This window comes from Anneissia japonica, unplaced genomic scaffold (assembly GCF_011630105.1).
Source record: "Anneissia japonica isolate Jap-2015-1 unplaced genomic scaffold, ASM1163010v1 scaffold737_len1565949_cov176, whole genome shotgun sequence".
Taxonomy (NCBI): Eukaryota; Metazoa; Echinodermata; class Crinoidea; order Comatulida; family Comatulidae; genus Anneissia; species Anneissia japonica.
The window spans coordinates 1,019,481-1,042,480 of NW_022741618.1; the positions used below are offsets into that span (position 1 = coordinate 1,019,481).

The window sequence follows — 23,000 nt, forward strand, 5'->3', positions numbered from 1 at the left end:
ATATGACATTTACAGTAAAGATATCTACTATAAATCTTGCAAAAGTTTCAACTAGATTCAATATAAAGTTCTGAGAATCATTTAGTGTTTTATCTTTTTCCTAGAAAAATAAAATGTTTGTCAGCGTTCTTAATTTTTTCTTGTAGACTGGCAATATTACATGCACTGACATCACCTCTGTGTTGAGGATGAAGTGCGCCACCTATTTGTAATCTTTGCGGCTGTACAGTATATCTCTCGTAATGAAATGTGTCTCTTTAAAATTGATTTCTCCCTTTATCCTGGTTCATAGTAGCCTTGTTGCGATGGCGTAAGTTACACCGATGATATCGTAGTTATCGAACAAGCGCTTGTTATGAGGCTAACACCGACCGTATAAATGGGGGTCACCTGATAGAAAACAAGCGCTTCAAGCCGCAAGCTAACACCGACAAATGACCGGATTGGCATGGCTCTCATCCGATAGAACTTTCTGTTAATTGAATTGCCGCATTTTGATTGCACCTGTAGCTTGACGGTCTTGTTTTTGAGCAATTCTGTTAGGCCTAAATATCAACCAAAGTATCTTTAAAATTACCTTTTTGAGTTGTATTTAACTTCATAGTTGTTAAAAGTAATCCAAATAAAACATTACAGGAAAAATTTATATTATTACCATTCGTTGTAAACTTAATATAAATTTTCATATCTTATTTTGGGAAATCTGCAAAATACCGTGGTAGTTCGTTCGCTGTGTCTAAAGATACGGCTGAATGAGATACGATGAACTCCGGTCAAGATCTTACATGATTCTGAACTTGCAGCTAATACGGTATCCTTTTCTTTAGCCACTGCAATTCACACATTCAATAAATATTGATGTGGCATTGGCAGCTGTTCTGCTTGTAGACTATCTCTCTAGTCAATCTATTTATAGTGTATAGTATGATGTATTTATTTAAAAGTTGCTCTTGTGCGTTGACATCATAAATCATTTAAAGCCTGTACTCATTCTAAATTTAAACATGCTGATCTCTGTCCTCAAAATAGCACCAAAAACCCACCAAATATACAAAAGTTTGTCCACACATCAATTTTGTTGATGTGGAGTAGGTTAGCCTTTGTCTTGTATACAGACTTTATCAATGTGCCTTTGAAGATAACTTTTGCGAATTGGGTGCTATATGTTTTTGATTGATCGATATTAAAAGAAATATTGATAAGGCTTGGAATAGTGTCTTATCTGGTACTGGTATGGGCATTTATAATGCTTCTCTTCCTTGAGGTTATAAAGCACAGTTCTTTTTCCTGGTCATTGGGTCATCACATGCTTGACCTGTGTTCTTATTAATCCAACTGCAATTCAATGCTTGGCACTCGCTTGAGCCCAACAGTCATCGGCTGACGCAATTCTTTGAAAACAAGATACACGCACAACAGATCGTTAATGACGATCAACTCAGATTACCACTGACAATCAGCAGACAGCGTTGCAGCATCTATCACTCACAGGGAGTGATAGATGCTCCGTACAACGCAATGAGTACCCATGTTGAGAATGATGTTGCTTCCATTAGTTTTTTTACAGTCATGTAGGGAGGCGTTTATTCGAGTTCGAGGGAGGCATTTATCCAAAACGAGCCTCTGGAGAGGGAATTTATTCGAGGGGTCGTTTATTTAAAGTGGGGCATTTATTCGAATTTATACGGTTTTCAAATGTGTATGTACTCCTAGTGAACATCCTTAAATACCTTTATTACACGGAAGTACTATAACACACACCTGATGATTCTATAGGAGCTTCACCTTGTATGTTTGCTACTGTAATTTGCTAGTAAATACTGATCGTGAAGGGAATGACAATGTCATTAAAATCCCACCTTGGCCTGTCATGATAGATCTAAATTAGGCTATAACAAATTAGCAACCGTTGAATTTTTTCGTATTCAGTATCTATAAATTAACAAATCAATAATGAATCTTTAGTCTAATAGTTAGATATAGTGGAAAGTTCAAGAGGCCATTCATTTATGGGATTCTTTAAAGGAGCGTTTATGTCAAACCTCATTTGATTGGCTAATCTCAAGTGATGTAATTACATTTTAAGAACCAACATTAAACAGTCTAACCATTCGATTAGTACACACTAGTTTTTGGTAAATTTGCATGTTCTGTGAATTTTGAGAAAAAACGGAATAATATTCATAATAAATATATAGCTGTTTGCAATAACTTTCACGAAAAAATATATGAAATTATTGGTATGAGATTTTGGTTTGAAGCGGCTACTAAAAAGGTAAGTCTAAGCAAAGAGTATAGAATGTTAAGAAAGTACTGCCACGAGATGGGGGGGGGGCGCCCTATTAAAATTTGAATAGAGTTCACTTGAAACTCGTCTTTAAAGGACACGCTCCTTTGTGGCAATATTTTTTAAGTAGGATTACGTTCTAACGAAACCACAAAAGTTGGCCCTCTTGCAGTTCTATGTTCTTTGGTCTATATAAACTTATTATAGCTATATGTATTTTTTTTTTATGGGTTTCGAAAGTGTACTTGCAACATTTACAGTATATCATATTTCTTATTTTCTTAGAAAGCAAAAAATTCAATGACATACAAATCGCCAGAAGGAAAAATAGTCCTTACTTCGTTATTTATTAATAACACGACCCTATCATATGTAGTTATCATGATACAAACATTGACTATATTTGTTTCCTTCAGTTAGCAAAGTTATTATCCAGTGTCGTACATTTATACATACATGGCACTGAAATAACTTGGAACTTGGAAATAGTTTTAAAGTATAGGCTCTAGAGGAAAACATTTTTTTATATATTTTACAATTGATTACAAAAAAGAGAGTGTTTAAATGAAAAATTCAGGAATAAATTAATGATACATATTTTTGTAAGTTTTTGAAAACTTGAAAAAAGGGGCATAATCACCATTAGAAAATCAGTTGTACAGCATATTTTAAAAAATGTTTTTCTTCAAAGCCTGGCTTTACTAGAAAAATCTGGTGAAGTATTCAAAATAGGATTCTGTTATGAAGCATAAATCACCGATATTGTTCAGAAATATAACCTATAATACGTCCAGTATGTTTTATATATGTTGAAGCTTGCGGTACACCACGTTCTGAAAAGAACTGTTGTTGTTGAGAAAGTCTTGACGTTTCGATTGAGATGCTTCAATTGTCTTCAGGAGAATAATATCTGCAGACACTCCAAACAGGGAAATACTTATATGTTTTGGTAAAGAGGTTGGATGGTGGTAAACTGACCAATGGGTGAAAGACTAAAATACAAGCTGGATGGTGATTGGATGGATAAACTGACCAATGAGAAGACTGCTAGTGAGAGGCTAAAACAAAAGCCATTGTTCACGAAAACAAAACAAAAGGGTGGGAACGCCCAAACAAAGGCATGGTTCCAGGCCGGGAAAGTGGGTGGGAACGACCAAAAAACAAAGGCATAGTTCCAGAAGGCGGGAAATGGTGAGACTTCGCTAGGTCCAATTTTTCTTTTTTTCTTCGCCATGCAAACCTTTAAGCAATACAGTATGTTTTAATTTCCTATCATACTAATGGATGATGGATGATTACCCATACAAGAATGACATATATACAAATACTTTATGTGTACCTTGTGTCTTGACCATGACATGCTTCTTTCCGACATGCTGAGCAATTTTTGAATTCATTATTTTTTGGCTGGCGGGGGAAATATGACATAATATTTATACATACTTTATATAGAAACTTCAACGCCTCAAAAGATGTTTTATAAAAAACAAGATAAATTAGGCTTTACCAAAATACTGTATATGACCTTATAAAGTATGGCAGTTTTTTAAAGTTACTATTAAGCCTATCAACTGTAGAAAATCAATTATGTGCTCAGGATTGAAGCTGCGGGTTTATGGTTAAGATCCTAGACTGCCAAACCCTTCCAAAAAATGCTATGAAAGACTAGGATTTTTTACTTTTGAGGGGGGAAATTTTAATGTGGTGTCTACTGATATACAAAATGGTTGTGATTGTGAATGAATAAATCACCGGGACAAGTCCTAATTTGAACTTTTGAATGCGCAAATGTGCGATAATATTTTCAGTTACACAAAATACAGTAAAATGTGCATTTTACTTACCTCTTGGTACCAAGGGGTATTTGTAAAATTTGAAAAATTTGTAAATTGAAAAATTTGTAAATTGAAAAATTTGTTGATTAGGTGTAAATTTTTACTTTCTAGGCCTAGCTATCCTCTGCCATAGAGTGCCGATAGGCTGACGACAGCGGTCAGGCCTAGCACTTACTGACAGTGCAAAGCATGCCAGTAGCTAAATTTATATTCTTTAAAAACCAAAGTAATCACTACCATTCGCCGTTTAACAAAATATTGATTTAATTCTTATGAAAACATCTGTATTTTTAACGAACTGTAGAGTAATCACTCCATAAAAGTCCCTACCTCTGCCCTGTTCCTGAATACTGAACAATATGTAGGCCATGTATGGGCGATTCCATTATTTCATTTTATGCTCAAGGATAAAAAAAAATTACATTTCGATGACCTTCACCTTGTCCTTTGAGCTTTTCTTCCCAAAATTTTATCATCTCTTTCTTAGGTTATTATGTACCATTCCACTAAATTTTACGATGGTCAATTCCTTGGTTTTTGTGTAATCTTGCTAACAGGCAGACAGAGAGTAGTGAATACATAACCTCTTTGGTAGAGTAATAACATCATTTACATTCACATGATTGTAGTTATAAACCATATCCAAATGGCTGGCTATTTCAATCCTTTGATTTAATAGAAATGATTGCAAGTCAGTTTAAATTGTATAATTTCATCAAGTTTTCCAGATATTATGTACCATACAGTAGACAGTACAGTAAAACGTCCATTTTACGAACATCGATTTTACGAACAGTCGACTTTATGAGTGGTCTTTTCCCCTGATGACGTCATCATCTACCAATTTTTACCATAAAAAAAGTCTGATTGCGCACGTTTTACAAAGTAATAATGTTTATTTTTCTTAATAAAATCAAGTTTGTTGTATTTATTTATTAATGGTTCGTTCTGATCTTCTATTTCTGGTATAATAATCACCATATTAACATAATAAACCTAACCAGAACAATGAACTACCAATGCAAGTGTCGTCAGATTGAGCACACGTGTTGGGGTCACCAACAAATTGACATTGTGAATGCTACAGTAGATATGAAATGCGAAATGTATGTAAACAACACAATTCGGCAATCTAACAACTAGAAAGAACACGATAGAAAGGGCCATAAAACATTCAGATGTTTGAATAAGAGTTAAAATATTATTTTGTTAAGTGGAAGAATGCCAGTGATTAAAATAGTTTGGTTTTTACGAAGGTAAATTCAACTAGGCTCTAGCATGCTAGACCACGCTGCTGCACCCTTGGTTCGTGCTAGGTCTGGCCGCCGTCAGCTTATCGGCGCTCAATGGCAGGGGATAGCTATGCCTAGATATTGGAAACAGACACCCAATCTAGCTAACAAATTTTTCAATTTATGAACACCCCTTGGTAACAAGGGGTACATAAAATGGACGTTTTACTGTATAACTTTAAGGTAGATGATGGTAAAATGAAATGAATGAATAATTCTATTACATGTTCCATGTTACATGTTACAAACCAAATAATTCTGATGACTTTAAGCTGGTAAACATCTCTCCAGTCCATTTTGATCCGCCTGAAAACACTACATGCCATTTCATATTATGTGATTAAGAATGATGAGTTAAGCATAATTGCTTTCATGGAAAATGCTCGCAGACATACTTCGGCCCATAATAGGGATATGATGCTTATTCAAAGCTCTGTTGTTTATGGTATGGTGATTGTAAACCAACTAATTTGGTTTTATATGTAGTTTGCCTTTAAAAGCACTTACTGTATGTGTCTGAAATTAGGCACACATAGATCATTCAGTCAAATCAATTTAACATTTAATTCATGTCATTATGGACCGAAAAGGAAAAAAGTATAGTCGTTTTTAACAAAATGTTGTTTTGAAGTCCTTTGATCCACACTCAAACTTTATGTTACAAATATCTGTGATTTGATAACATATGGAATATGATGTGACATCATAATAAATGCCATATATGGATGTGATAGGACATTGTGATACCCATATACGGTCAGTTCACACACATTTTAAATTTGTGATGTAAAAAACTTGATTGTGTGGATAAACCTTTAGGGCACCCCATCCTCTTCCCAAAAATATGTGTTTGTGTTGCCTAAGCCTGGATGACCCCATTGAGAATCTAGGGTCCTAGCTTGTTTCTATTTTTTCTCTCTAAAAAATAAGAGCACAAAGTACCTATGATGTTTCAGGAGGGCACTTGTCAGACTTTAATAATTCAATACAGTAACCTTGAATTTTAGCTCTGTGGTTACCAAAATATCAACCATTGATTAGAGCAATGAATCTTTGAATTAGTCCTAGGCCAATAGCAAAAAATACAGACAACTGTTCATTAATGTGTTAGTGCAGCATAACAATTTTTTTGGGCCTGATGTGACCAATTATTGTTGTGTATGTTTATAATTAAACATGGAATTTTGTTTGTATCTTTCAGTGTTGGCAGACCCCCACTCAGGTTTAATACCAGCAAAACTCGGCTTCCTTCTTCTGGGTCACACGTGCCCTGAATGTATCGTAAGTATCTGTCAACTTCTTCTTGAATACGTATACGTAGCATGTCTACAGTATAGTCATGAATCACATATTTCCAGTGACGGTGGACTCAATACCTTTAAAGGAATGCATCTGCATCGTTACAAGTGTACAAGAATTCATCAATAACCTGTCTCGTATATTCAAGCGTGGGATGTAGTATGAGTGATTTTGATTGTCAAGTCATATAAACAATTTTGAATTGTGATGCGTAATTTGAATTCAACAGTAGCAGTATTTATTTGTGAATAACATTCTATTTAGAAATTTTAAATGTAATTAACAACATTTCATTCATCAATTCTGCTCTGTAACCAATAGGCATTTCGCCCCGTGCTTACATTTTTACACACATGTACACACAGGAAAAAGTACTTTCCAAAACTGAACATCGCATGCCTAGCTACATTCTGTGTATAATAACCTATTACATACAATATCTGTATTTAAGTATTACTGTATTATTCAACTTTTTTCTATACATTTGGCAAACACTCCATGTTTGTTGTGAGGAAAACATAAATTTAAAATGAATTAATGAATTAAAATTAAATTATAAATTGTCATAAGTTGTAGTAAAGTAAATTTCATTTCATACAAACAAGGGTTCATACTGTAATATTCCAGTGGTGCATTGGGCATTAAACTTCTTTCTGTACTGTGTTCTTTAATCATTGTTTAATGGGTGTGAAATATGTTCCATAATTTTCATAATTACACAAAGGATCAATGGCTTCTGAAAGATGGTATGCTATTGTAACTTGCATACAATCCTCAGCAATGAATGATTAACTTGAATCAGAGAAGATTTCCATGGTTATGTACACACGCAGTAGCTAACACGGCTGAGCTAAGCTACTCAACTTGAATGTGACTTTTCTTGACAGTTGTATCCAGTAGTGATCAAACTCTTTAAATGTGAATTATTGTTAATGCAAACATGGTATGCTTAAGAGTGTTATTTATATGTGTTTGGTTTTCTGTAGAGAGTGTCACAATCAGGTACTATAATTTCTGTAATGTACAACTTGGGAGTAGGTTCCAGTATGTTGTAGTAAACTGCTATTAAATGAGTGTATATACTAATAATGGTGTAGGGAACACTTACTGCTTCGATCCATCATAAGTATCAATTGCAGCGACTTTCAAGCAAATTGAAAGTATCGTGGCCGTCATCATAGAGATGTTGCAAGTCTCTTTGTTCTCAAAAGTATCCTAAAACATAGATTACATTTCATTTGCTTGAAGAATAGAAGGAATAGAGAAAGGAAGACAAGAAAGGACAGAGAAAGGGAAAGATAGAGAATGGCGAAAAGGATCTTAAAGCAATGGGTAAAAGACAGAAAGGAGAAAGATGGAGTAGAAAAGTGTTGAGTGGAAGAAGAGAGAATACAAGTGGAAATAAAATTGGAAAATGAGGACAAAAAAGAGGAGGGAGAAGGAAAAACATGGATAAAACAAATCCCTTTAATGTACTGTGTAGGCCAAGAGTTGAACGTTTTTAGCAGCTTTGGTCTTTAATAAAAGAAAGTTATTAGAAAAGATAACAGATGGCATTCGACCAAAAGTAATAATTGGGTGGTGGTTTTTTTTAATTGGAGTGTTTTTTTTTAAGAAGATTGATAATAAGTAATGTTTTGGCCAATTAGTAGTGATGTTATGACAAGTCTATTTGAGATTTTTTTATTGCTTGAGCAAGATCTTCTTGTTTGAATTCTATGAGCTCAGTATTATAAGCGATAATCACCAGAGGTATTGACAAGCTTTCCAATTACCCTCATGTTGATTGGTCAGATATGTACCTGCAAAGAACATCCGCTTTTTGACAGAGTGTAAACTAAACATGGTATATTGCATACAGGAAATGATCATGCTCTTACGTTAGTAGCCTCTAACAATCTATTTTTTAGCCAATTACTGTATATGTACTTGACTTTTATAACACTGTCAATTATGTTGTTTTTGTGTATCGAAGATAAATATATTGTCCATGGACAAAACACAAAATTAGTATGGCACAGAAACTAAATGAAACAAGTAAACCTGAGACAGAGGGCTGACAGCATTTTTTTTTCTTTCTACACTGGTCATCGAACAATCCTTTAAGTTGTGAGCCTTTTTTTTTCCTATTTTTTTTTTGTCGATTATGAGGGGTTTAAAGGAGTGGTTTTAGTAGTTTATTTAAACCTCTTCTTTTTTCATTGTTGTTCCTCCTCTTTTCAATATCAAATTTTGGTTGTTGTGCCAATAGTGCCTCAAAACCTCCTTACTCATCCAACATTGCTCCTGTCTCAGAGTGCTTGATGGTTTGCTAATGGCAAATAGCTGTAATGTTGTCACTGATCTTCCATTTCTATGATGTAGAGCTAAATGACAGTTATATTAATCTACCAGAGAGATTTTGAATGTAAAATGCTATTCACTTCCACATTGAGTGGAATTAACTAACTCTATTCTAAATGTTTTTATCGACGAAATAAATGACATGATATACTAGAAGTAAATTACAGATTCGACAAACAGGAAATAAACGTACCTGAATACTCAGTAATAATTTACTCTGAGGCAAAGAAAGGATTTTCAGTTTTCTATGGCCAGCTTAGTGATGTCGCAATTGGCATAGCCCTATTTGAAATCATCCTATTCTTGAGATATTTATAAAAAAAGCAGTGGATATTAAATAATGGCTATTCGGGTACTCACTGCGTCTGACGGTCACTGGCCAACGCGATTCTATGGAGAACGCCACAACGCGTGCGTAAGGATGGATCGTTTTTAATGACGATAATTATCAGATGGCTTTGCGTTGTCTACTGTTCATGGAGCTGAGTTAGATTCTCCGTGCAATGGTCGTACAACTGTCATCCAAGCCAGTGAATGCCTGTCTTTATACAGTAAGTTCATGAATAGTGATCCCCAATTCTATCCTCAAGCAAAGGCAAATTTTGAGTTTTATTATCTGGTAAATTGTTCACTCAGTGACGGCTCTAGGATATATTTTCTGGGGGTGCTGAGCTATCTGACAGGGGAACTTGAGCTCGTAGGCCCAAGACTCGGGGAATGGTTTGAGAGGGTGTTCCCCCTCCCAAATGAAATTTTTTAAAGAATAGGAGCCTCTGGATGCCCAGAAGTGACACTCTCAGACTGTGACAGACATGTGTTGGCTTGGTGTGGGCCTATTTTTATATTTTTTTTAGTATGGCTGCCTGACAAACTCTGTCCGAAGTGGGGCTTGACCTGTCCGGTGGGGACCCCCGGTGCCGCCACTGTGTACACTTTGTTGAAAACAGCCTTACATTTACAGGGATTGAACACCTAGAACTGGCATAAGAAATCTGTTATTTTTGTAACTAGATTAACATAGTTTTAATTTCTTTAGTTTTCATTAATGCCTCATTCCATACAAATTTTTATAGATTTATCATGCAAATTTCAATTATGTAGTGTAGAAGATGTACACTTTAAAATATTTAGCTCTGCACCTACTGCAATTGCAATGGTTAAAGATTTTTGAGAGCCTATAAGCACCCAGAAGATTAGGGAAAAAATTATTATCATGAAATTATTATGTCTCACGAGTATGGTTTTATCAATGTTGCTTTACAGTGGCAAATAAGTAATGAAAAAATGTACATCAGGATGAATATTATTATTGAAAATTCCTATGAATAATGTGAGCACCTTATTTAATATGCATCCCTGTTTAATACACATGCATTTTGAATGTCTTTTCTTAACGCTGCATTGTAAAGCCAGCCGCGACAACGTGTGCGCAACAGGTTTTTTTTAATGACAATCAGTTCAGACTGCCATTGACAATCAGAAGACGGTGTTGCATCGTCTATCGTTCACAGAGAGCGGAGTTGGATTTTTCGTACGATCGTCGTATGATGCAGTGATTGCCCGTCTCAACACGTTTCTGCTGTCACGTCATATCCTATCTATTTCATTTTCACTTATAAAATACAAATTAAACAAACTTTAACACTTAAAATAAAATGTCATAACACTTCACGAAATTGAAAAATAACTGATTCACACACTAGTAAAAAATGCTACACAATCATAGTAGGATTTATTCAATCTTACCAATTATACAGTATTACAAATCAATTATTTGAAATAAATAAAAACTATATCTTTTTTTTTTTTTTATTCAACAATCGTTTGAGAGGGTGGTTGTAACAGCAATTCTATAAAATTAAATAAATAAACAACACCTTGCACTCAGAAACAAATACCAATTAAAATGAAACTAAAAGGATCAAAAATTTAAATGTTGAAACTAATAAAATGCAATGAATTGCTAATTTAGATTTAAAAATTAAAAAGAGAGAGGTCAATAAATTACATTCCAAAAAGTATAAACAATTAAGTTTTTCAATTTTTAAAAATCATTTGGTAGCTTATTCCGACATGCAGGGAGAGGAAAAAGTGAATTAAAAACAGAATTTTTAAAGAAATTTTTATGTGCAAAGCAATGAATGATAAATATGAGAATATGTATTTTCAACTGTAATTAATAAAAAATATTTACATATATATGTCCATGAATGCTATAAAGGAAAGTAATATAAAATCGCTTGAATTTAAAGAGGCGTTCAACTTGTGATAAAATTGCTCTATGTTTTTAGGTTGCATGCAGGTCTAACCAAGCTATGGCCTCCAGATGTGTTTTATGTTTAGACCTAGGCATGGCGCTTTGCTTTTGGCCTTCTGCGTTCAAATCATTTAGAATTTTTTTTCCATGGACCAAATAGAATTAGCGACTGCTATTCTGGCTGTCGACAATAACAACTACATACAGATTATACTTCAAAGTCTTATCTGAACTGTAGTGTTGGCTTTTCAGATAACTTAATGTATGAAATGCAAATCCCATTAATGTTTTACCATCACTTGTGCTTCATGTATGTTATTTGTTAAAGATTTCCAATCAAGACTTTTGAATTAATTGTTAATTGAAGCCATCACTAAAAGGCTTTTTACCTCAGTGTTGCGTCAACAGCTCGTTTGTCAAGTGTAATGTAATGCCTACTTGCCATTTTAATTGAAAGCTTTAAGTGTTGAAGACTGTGATGTGGTTTAGGTGCTAAACTTTTAATCTGAAAATCTTGGTTCAAATCATACAACATGCCTAGATTTTTGTTCTCATGAACAAAACACCTTTTACTCAATTTCATTTCATTTCATTTATTTCGCCAAAAGATATAAATATATAAAATATACAAATATAAAATTTCAAAAATAGTAATTGTTGTCATGTGGCAGGATTGCCCAAAAGTAGAAGATCTACTGTCGAGGGGCTCTCCTCATGACAACAAAAATACAATATCGCAATTCTATATACATAATTTTAAAAAATATTATAAACATTAAAATGCAGTACGGTATAAGAAAACATAATATAATTACAAAAAGATTAAAAAGGCCTAATAAAAAGTACAGATAAAATAAGCCACAGAGAGAGCAATCGAGCAAATTCCCAAATCCCTTAAAGGTTGTTATAATAATCATTCAGTTCCATCAAAAAATTATTAATGTTAAAAAAGTAATAAATTTCTTTTATCAGCAGGTAAAGCATTCCAGAGTCAGGGGAAACTATTAAACGCTGTGTGTTTTTCTTAAAGCATTAGTCCTGGCAAGTATCAAGATGATACTTTCTTTATAACTTATTTAGCAAACAGAGGAGGCTAAGATAATAATTCTAATAATTATTTTCTTATTTGGTAGAATAGTTCTACTAAAAACATCTGGGTGGATTCTACCAAATGCATAACTAAGGCAAAAGATGAAAATATTATTAATGTTATTGATGAATATACAACAATATGCAAGTGCATGAGGTAAAAAGCATTAATAGGTTCTAGCGAGACTTTTTTATACCTTGTTTCGCGAGCCCACCGCCCGCCAATATTGATGATTTTGAATAAAAATAATGTTATTTTTAGTCAATTAGCACACCTGCTGCCACGGAAAAAATTGGAAATTTCAGAAAAAAAATAGAAGTTTTTCTTTATTTTTATATAGTTGCCAACCTTTCCCAAAAAAAATTTGTGAGAACTCGCGTTGCGTAGCAATGCGCCACTGGCTGGGGGCCACTGAGGGAGAAGCCCCTTGAAGCTCGTGCAATCTGGGCATTTTCACTACTGATTTGATTGATCTTGCACACTAAATTAAGTTAAGTATGTAAACCAAAAATTTATACTCATTTAAATTTGACCAAAGTACTGTAGGCCTACTGTAAACTTAGAATGAGTACCTGGCAGTTGCTTGGTGTAAAATTAAAACATTTTTTACTGACTCATTTTATTCATGAATCACGATGTACAGACAGTACTTTCATGTGGAAAACACAGATAAACAAACAAACCATACGCGGTGCACTACTGAGTAATAAAACCACACTGGCGGCAATGGGCGTCGTTTGTTTAAAATTCCAACGTCGAGCGTACTGTGCTTGCACTTTAACTTAGGCCTACTCTTTGCTACACTATGAACGCTACAGACGAATGGCAAATGATTTATTTATTGTAGCAAATTATTATTTATTAGTTTAAAAATCTTGAACCGTGAGTAATCTTAAAATCTGTGATTTTTTGTTCATCCATAGTAAAACTGGCAAATGATAAATTATTCGTAAGTCTCGCGGTTAATCCGTATAAGTTTGCAACTATGTTTTTATTACGCCCACCGCTGCCTTGAATTCTAAAAATAAAATACGTATATTCCTTCCTAATTATATAAAAGTAGAGCATTTAACTATCCCATTACATTTGTACACTATTAACATTCAATAATAAAATTTGGTTTTTATTTTATCCTCCATTTGAATGGTTTTAGCAAAACCATTTGCTAAATAAGAAAAGAAAATTTAATTTTTTTCCCGCCCTCCTTTGACAAACTTTACAGAAATAAGTTCTCGAAACAAGGTATAAAAAGTCTCGCCCTAGGTCCTCATTTGAGATTTCATTGCATTGTTCTGTATTGTGATGTGGCGAAGTATGCAGTTCAGTACTTAGACAATCCTATGTGTTTAAGAAAGGAATTAAGAACAAGTTTTCATAGCAGCAGCGGGTACACTGACTAGTGGAAAATTCAATTTAAAAAATGTAATTACTATACAGTTGGCAGGATATGGATTAGCGAATCAATAAAGATTGCTTTGCTTTGACAGTGTAAATGAGAAAAAATCCAAAATTTCTGGCACCAAGCTGGCCTATAGTCATGAATACATGAATTGATTGATACATTTCTATATATAACCCTTGAATCTAATGAAGCATTCAAATGTGCTACTAAAATGAACAAGAAACCATTTTAGTGTTTGTTTTGGAACAAATTCAGGTTCAAACAATTGATTCAGTTCAATTGATACAAGACTATCATATTTCATGACAGCTGATCAATAAGTCCTCAAAGAATACGCACATTATTGACTAATAGTTAGTAATTCCTGCTATTTGGAGTGGAGTGGAGTTGAATAGCTTAGTGGTTAAGATGCTTGCCTTCTAATCACAGGGTCCTGGGTTCAATTCCTATCACAGCAGTAATTATCCTCACGACTTAAAACAACTCCACTCCCAAGGCCTCATAAAGAGACTTGATTTAACAAAAAACATCATTCCATCAATTAAGTAGTGAGAGAGTACTTGCTGTTGTGTATGTGAAGGAAATCACAACTTACTATATTAGATCAAATGGAGTCAGAGCTAGATAAATAGCTTGGTGGTTTAAGATGTATTTTGTTCAAATGTATTTTCTACTGTAGCTCTTTAATGCCTGTAAGATTAGTTTAAGACGTGCTGTGTTTTTCTTAATATGGATGCACTACTTTTTGTGTGTGCCACCGATGCAAAGGTGCAATTTCCAAATAAATTGATTGATTAATTGATTGGTCCTAGGTTTAATTGTGTCACTGCAGGATTTTTTTTGTGACTAAAAACAGCTCCACTCCCAGCTAAGCTTCATAGACAGACTTAATTTCTACAGCATCATTCCATCCTATAACCCTTTCCCTTTACTACTATTGCAAGTTGGGATAAGTAGATTGTTATTTGTTTGGCTATGTGTTGCTTTAGTACGAGTACTATTGTTGAAGATAATTTTGATGTCAGATATTAAGGAGCGTACCAGCTTTTGGATGTGTAAGGAATACAAAAAAATGCCATATTTGTTTAGTCTAGGCTTGATGAAATTTATAGAAATTTACTTTGTTCCTAAATATTTTTTGCCAAAAAGCTAAACTGTTTATTCCAGGAATTCAAATCTGCAGGCATTAATTATAATTGATTGGAATAGTCTACTATAAGAATCTGTATATTTGAAAGGTCTAGTTCATCAAAAACACTTACTAAGAACTTTTAAGTTACAGATCCTATCAAATTTTCACTTAAAAAAGACTGTCTTATTAATAAATGAACTGCAATAAAATTTGCTAAACGTATCTATCTCAACCTAATTTCTTTTTTATTAGAACAGCTGTAAATGTCTTCTTTTTTTTTTTTTTTTTTGAACATAAATGTCACTCTACAAAGATATAATGTGAATGTACCTAGAATCCTGTAATCCTATATTCCTTAAAGTGCTGTTTAAATTGGTTTCCGCATTTCTTGTTTTTTTTCTCTTATAATTAGATAAGCACTAAAGCACTAGTGCATTATTAAGCTGGTAAAACCTCTTAGAACCCATAAGATACTGTAGAGGTGGTGTGCTTCAAAGGTTACAATTATTTTTTTCCATTACTAATATAAAAGATATCAAACGTCAGAAGCCATTGGAGAAAAACATGAGGACGGTTTAGGATTAAACAATTTTTGATTTGAATATAAACAGATAAATATAACAGGCTGCTTCTGGTTGATTGGTCGATAAATTATATGTCATATATGCACCCATGCATTGTGTCCACCATACGTTTCTGTTTTCATAGTTTTATTCAGAATCGTTCGCTAAATATTCATATCTTAGTTTACCCCTCATCCATGAAAGCCCACCTGTTTCACACCTACACTACCTTTTTTTTTGGAATTGTCACATTATACATTTCTATATCATCTTTGTTTATCGCTTTAGTGAAAATGTATCGGTTCAAACATATTTTTTGTGTATTGCTAAACCCTGCATATCTCATCGTAATCACTTGATAATGATATATTATGTATTATATAGCATAAAAGACCAAATTAAAGAAATAGCATTTCTGTAGTTAATATAAAATACAGTAAATAATTTTTTTGGTAAAAATTTTATAAACTGCTTTATGCTGGGTTTTTCACAAAATAAACCTACTTTTCACCCAAATAAATAAATAACAAAAAAATTAATGATTGTTGTAACTACAAAAATGTTTTTAATTTGGCTCTTTAATATATTACTGTATGTACAGTAATCATAGAGTGGTTTGAATGATGTGGGCAGATGTTTGCGGAGGCTTGTACTTTAGGTTTGCAAATTTTTGTGGGGTTTGAAGTGTTTAGCAATACACAATTTTTCTGATAGTTTTAATGATGATAAAATAATTTGTTATTAAACAATACCTTGAGAAAACTGTGCCTTAAATATACTAGCTTGGCGCCTCATAGTTTAGTTGTAGACAAGTTATTGGCAATTAGAGCGTTAAGGGGCAAATCCCAACGGCAACATTTTTCTCAATATCTGCAGTATTTATCACATCGTATGTATTACTGATGTGTTTTTTTATACCAAATTTAGTGTCAAGTTCAGAGCAGGAATATTCAAGTATAAGGGGATTTTGGCCACATTGTGCATGATTAATTACCGATTCAATATGATGGTTATAAAATGAAATTGCTTTGCGCTGAAATACAAGTCTATGAACATTCCCCAGTGACAGGGAAAAAGTCGCAAATTGTCTATATGATTGATTCTATTGTAATATCCAGGAAACAAAACCACTTCGTAAAAGCATACTGCAAAGAAATGCCACACAAAATTATTAACCATAAAATTTAAAAAATTAAGTTCACTAAATTGAGGAACACTGAAATCTTAATAACCAAGCATTTATTATTATAATTTTCTATGTTTTGAACATACTGTTCTGTTTTATATCATTATTTATTAAGTTGAACTCCCAACAGCTAGGAGACTTTCGGAATCGATGCTTTTTCCTATTCTTCCTGACAATTGCATAAATTTTCTTCTGAATAACTTCCTTTTTCACTAAAAGCATATAAATTTCAAGAGTTTTTGTGAGAGATTTATAGGAGAGTACCAAAAGATGTGTGGTTTGTACAGTAACACAGGGACATAGGTTGGTTTCGGCCTGGGAGGGGCTGCGTGAAAAATGAGAACGCGAAAGTAAATCCCTATTCAAATGAAAACTTATTGGTCATTTACAGTGTTTGAACTCACTTAATGTGAGTATTTTGCTTCCTTTTGAGGAGGGGGTGCGTCTGTACCAGGGGTTTAGCCAGAAAAAAGTAATAGGCTGTCCAAAATGGAGACAAACCATGTAGATTTTTAAGTGCCTTGATCAAAAAACTATTAAGTGAAGTGCACAGCAAAGGATTGGAACCTTGAGGCTGGAATTCCGAACCATTTCCACTGCACCAAATTGCTTCTATTATAAATATAAAATTGATTTTGCAATTGACAGCTGAATATCTTCTGTTACGCTGCCACCTTTCTTCATCATACAGTTATGTGTACGTGACCCGTAGGGTGGTTTTCTATTAATTTACATTGAATTCAAATCAATGCAGTTTCTAAAAAGATTGTATTCAAAATAATTTGAAAAGGATTTTTGAAATCTTAGATTGCTATTTTCATGTATAATATTATTTCTATTCTATCTAGAGTTGACATATCGTTAATGTTATACCCTGAGTCCTAGCAGTGGTGGGGCTGAGGTAGTTGTGACTTCCCGGTATTGAAATCACTTGTGTTCTAAGTAGTAATGCCATTAATATTTTACAAGTTTGAATTCAATTTCACAAAAACACTTCAATAAAAAATTTAATGTTTTTGACATACTTGAAATAAACAACCTATAAACGTTACGAACAAAGATAATTTTCTTTTAATTATTCTTCTTAATCTATTCTTAATTTTCTTTTTTTCAGTTACAACTTTTACGGCTGATTTACAGACCATACTTTGTCTACGTCATCCATATTGACCAAAGGAAGGACGAAATCAGGAATGTAAGTTCTCATTAATTTCTTACATAAGCAAATGTTCATCATAGAAACTTATTTTTTGTGCCAACTAGTATCCGTCTTTTTAATTCATGTGGAACTTTGTGTTACTGTTAATTAAATTGCATAATTTTTTAAAGTTTGAACAGACATTTAACAGATTTTAAAATCTGGCTTTTTTAAAAAGCTTCTACATACTTTCATTCTCCTTTATACAAGATATATTTATTGGTCAATGTACACAACAATGTTTATATTTAAGACTGTAAATTCAATTATTATTCAATTCTCTATGTATATTTGATTACAGACAATAAAGTTTCTTGAATCTTGTGTTATAATGTTTTTACCTCTAATATAAGTAGACAACATTGTATAGGGAAGACTTCTCTTTGTTGACTCAATTACCAGTATATATCATTTATATTTGATGAAATAAAATATGAATTATGCCATTTTTCATTATCTTAAATTATATTGTTAATAATTAATAGAACATGTTGTATCCATTTCATTAATACGCTTTTCCATAGGTTCCTTTATTTATTCCATTTTATTAACTCTTAATACTTTAACTTTTTTTTTATACAAAAATGTAAAATAGATCTACCATTACAGTAACTCCTCTGTTCAATTCCTATTCCATTCCCTAACACACATTCCTTAAGTCTTCTACTAATGTCTATGCTTTCATGTGACCATTGTGTTGTGATAAATCTGGGAAGCAGTGATGACATACATTCATAGTAATGGCTACTAACAGATTTTTAGTCAGATTCACTACACATTTTCCTTACTTGTGATTTTGACTAACACATCAGTTTGCTGCTAGTTGAGATTCAGAAGGGAAATTCCCCTTCTCCATTTTTCCCTTCTGGACTAATTGGTCTAAAAAATGATTAATATTCTATAGTCTAAAAGCTCAGTTTTTAACATCCTAACCCCCAAAAAATGTCTCTCCTCCTTAATCACCACAACAGGGTTACTCTGAGGTCATCAACGGAGGTTTAGGCAGTCCTTTCACCTTGGATCCCTGGTTTCGCTTGCTACACTGTAGCCCTGTCAGTAAATTTCTTGAGCCACATCTATAAAATGTGTGTTCATTTGTGTTTCTTAAGCACAAATATCTATTTTTTTGTGTGTTAATTCAGATTTTTGGTTTTTGCTGTACTTGATGATAGTGAGATGACAAGAGATTGATTACTTATTATGCAGGAAAAATGCATAGCCTGTCATAGTATCGGTTTCATGTAATGTTGATATTTATAGTTACTCAAACACGAATGTACTTAACGTGTAAAATAACTTTTTCATAAAAAAATATTAGCATTAGCAAATTTATATTATCTTAATATTTTGGTTGGAATTGGTTCATACCTCCTATGCTAATTGTTAAAATTTTTGTTTTAAACAAAATTTATTCCAAAAGAGTGTGGCCATCTTTCTCCTTATTTTCCAATTTGAAAATGCAAACCCAAACCTTAATATATGCTGTTCGTTTTGAGACAAAAAGTCTAATAAATTTAGTAATATGTATGTTTCACTTTATTTACTTTTTTTTATTCAGTTATTAAAAAATATAGTCAGTAGTACAAGGCTGAAATATCTGCATTTACAGTGAACATAATAAAATATTAAGACCAGAATTTTGACACAAAAATCAAAAGCATTTTCGCTAAGGAAGAATGAAATTCAAACATTATATGATAAAGCTACAATTACAAATTCACAATTAATTTCAACAATAAATTTAAAAATTTGAGAATTATGTATCAATGAATATTTACAAATTATGATATTATCCCTGTTAAATAATAATAATAATAATAATAATAATAATAATAATATAAGAATTTATAAAGCATCAATTAAACAACTGAGGTGCATTATCAAAGGCACTGTGCAAGTTAATGATGGAAAAGGTGAGTTTTAAGTAATTTGAAGCAACAGAAGAAGAGTTTTTAATGTGTGCAGGGAGTGAATTCCAAAGTGTAGGTGCTGCAAAGGAAAAAGATTTATGGCCAATAGACCCTTGAATTGACTGGTGATCAATTTTTGTTTTTGTGCAAGTTTATAAAATCCAAAAATTGAATTGTTTCAATTCATGTTTCATTGAAACTTATTTCATCCTATTTAAATGATAGGGAATTTTTTTTAGGTCCCCTCCTCTTTTCACTACAGAAATTATATTTTCAAAGTTCCTATTAATATGACTATCTGTTTTTGTTAGCCTTGACCTTGCTATGCACTGTGATCTTGTAATATACAAAAGGCTACTCTTCTCCAGGGCTTTCTTCCTTCTTTAAGTGTAGCCTGGTTCACATCGAACTTATATCTAGATATACATCCACTTAATATCTAGATATAAAAGTTTGACATGAACCAGTCAATTATGTCTAGATAAAGGCCTATCATTAGGCGACTTAACTTCACTAGATTAACGGTAAATTAACCTGCTTAACGGTAAAGTCGACTCGGATTACAAGGACAGGATTATGTAACGTAGGCATCTAAGCCAGCGTTGTTGTTGTACCACCATTATCATCATCCTCTGGCTGGCAACAACGTACTCCAACAATGCTAACAACAGCAACAAAGTAGTCTCATCAGCCTGGTTTTCAGAAATTATTTGTAATATTATGGGTAAAAACCCAGCAAATGTACATTTTACGAATAGTCGATTTTACAACTGACTTTTTCCCTTTGCACCATCAACCAAGTAATAACGTCAAAAAAGTCTGATTGCGTAAGTAATAATGTATATTTTTTTAAATAATAACATTAGGTTTGTTGTATTTATTTATTGACAGTTCAATCTTTTCCATTTCCACTATAATATTTGCTATTAATTCAGTTTCAACGCCAGTTTCAACGTCAGTCGTTAAAATGAGTGCACATGTTTATGATGACGAAATAAAAGAGTGTGTTGAGGTCAGCAACTTATTTAACACTGTGAACCTAGCGATTAAAATAATTTGGTTTTTAGCTTTAGCTTGTAGGTAAATTTAGCTAGGGCCTAGTCTACTACTATTACGGTAGACCACGCTGCTGCACTGACAGTTGGTTTGTACTACCTGGTCACCGTCAGCCTATATATCAATGGCAAAGGATAGCTAGGCTAGGTAGGGGAAACTGACACCTGATCTACAGTAGTTTATGAATTTGTCAGTTTTTTACGAAATACCCCATGGTACTATTGGGGTTCTTAAAATACACTAGACGTTTTATTAAACAAGACAAGCCTTTCCACCATGCAGATTTTTCAGTCTGGTTTTCCCTCAGTTTGTGTTTAGTGACGTCGACAGCCTCGAAGCTGGCTGGCTGCTTTATCTGGCTCTAACTTGGCATCGAACGCAACTAGAAAAATCGGTATCATATTTCAAGATTTAGATAGGCGGGTTAAGGGTTAACTTCGACGTGAACCAGGCTTGTGTTTACTGCTTGCTGAAGTATTTACTGGTGTGACATTTTTAATACTTGGACTAAAATATTTACAATACTTTAACATCCCAGTCCAGGGGTTAAACAAGAAGGATGTACCCATCTATTGGCCATAGCAATAGCTTTGGAATAACTTCCTGCCACATGCCAATAATTAGCATTGTTTCTTTGTGTGTGCAGACGCCGATACTCAGGGGGATGGATGAGCTTTAGTAAATCCACTTCCATACTAAGCGCTGCAAAAGGCAGCAGTTTCTTGAGTATGGAAGAAAGAGATAGAACGAACTGTACATACTATGAGCTTCTTTAACATGTTGGCTGCCAATGGTGGTACCAAAGCATAGAGGGCGCCACCACAATGAACATCATTCCCACCAACCGTAATGAAACATGAACAATTGTATGGTATTTATTTTTTTATCATTGTTTCCGGGTTCTTCCCAGGGCTAAAATTTGTGTTCTGGCGATCCCTGCTAGTGGACGTGAACTGATGCTTTTACACCCAGAGCCAGCACAAACATGTTAATATTTGTCAAGGTCAAATATAGATTCAATTTTTGTAATAAAATTTTGGTAGCGTGCTCTAATTTTGTAGCGTATCAATGAAAACATCGTATAAGTCCTTCTTTGCACCCTGACCTTATCAAAAATACAATAGTTATACCTGAGTAAAAACAGCTACCACCATGTGATGTTGGTTGGCGATATGGTTTTTGCAGGGTTTTGAAAGCTAGGTAAACAGTGTAGTGTCAAATGCTTTGGGAAGCTAAGACTAATTTTTTTTTTTTAATGTCTGTTATCAAGTACAGTATTATCCACCTTTTGACCCTACTCAATAGAATGATATTCTATTTTAACTTTAAATCACGGAACAGTTGGTCAAAATTTTACGGCATAATTATGTGCTGTGTACTCTCTCGGTTTTAAAAGTCTCTCAAAACCTATTTATTTTGTTTTTATACTCTTATCTGTATTATTGCAGCCACCTGTTCTGCTTAATCTGTATGTTTGTGATGCTCCTTCTAACTGTATATCTTAAGAATGTATAACACTAAACCTACCAAAGCTTCTCGTAAATTATATTGTTGGTTAAGAATTTGAGTGTACTGTACTACAGCAAGAATTATGGAAGCAGATGGGAAGAAATGACATTCACAAGCATGATTCCAGGAATCAGGGAAAACAAGAAAATTAATGTGATGAAAGCAGATAAATAAAGAGAAGATCACTGTCTGTATATCTCTTCGTTAATATACTACTTTTTGGCTGCTTTTAGAAAAGAGCAGTACTAAATTTTTGGAAAAAATGTTATCAGCTTTCCATGTGAAAAATTTTTACTGGATCAGTTTGGAATGTGTGACAGTATAGAAGCTTTCAGGATAATCTTTTTTGAATCCAAATTTATAATGGAAAAGAAAAAAACTTTACATAACTAGGTCGGTGATTTTTGGAGTAGAAAGAAGTGGAAAGAAACCGGGATATACCCAGGTGGGTCGTAGAATGCCACAAACTGCAGTCCATTGGAGAAAAAAAAACGTGTGATGTTATCTCATAAGTTTGTCTAGAAAAGTTGTAGGGAATGAATGCATGTTGGAGGGGAATATATTGATGCTGTTTGTGTATGTGTTGTCATAGGTTGTTATAATTTAGTTGCACCTATATTCATCATCATTTAAGCGCAAAC

General features: G+C 33.4%; 1 protein-coding gene across 1 annotated transcript in view; it reads left to right on the forward strand.

The window, feature by feature from the left end:
* Positions 1-3,267: 3,267 nt before the first annotated feature.
* The window catches only part of LOC117118836, a 70,792-nt gene continuing 51,059 nt past the window's right edge, over positions 3,268-23,000 (forward strand). Inside the window, exons 1-3 of the mRNA XM_033263551.1 lie at positions 3,268-3,337; positions 6,616-6,695; positions 17,801-17,881. Of these exons, the coding sequence (XP_033119442.1) occupies positions 3,268-3,337; positions 6,616-6,695; positions 17,801-17,881 (231 nt within the window). The remainder of the gene's footprint in view (positions 3,338-6,615; positions 6,696-17,800; positions 17,882-23,000) is intronic.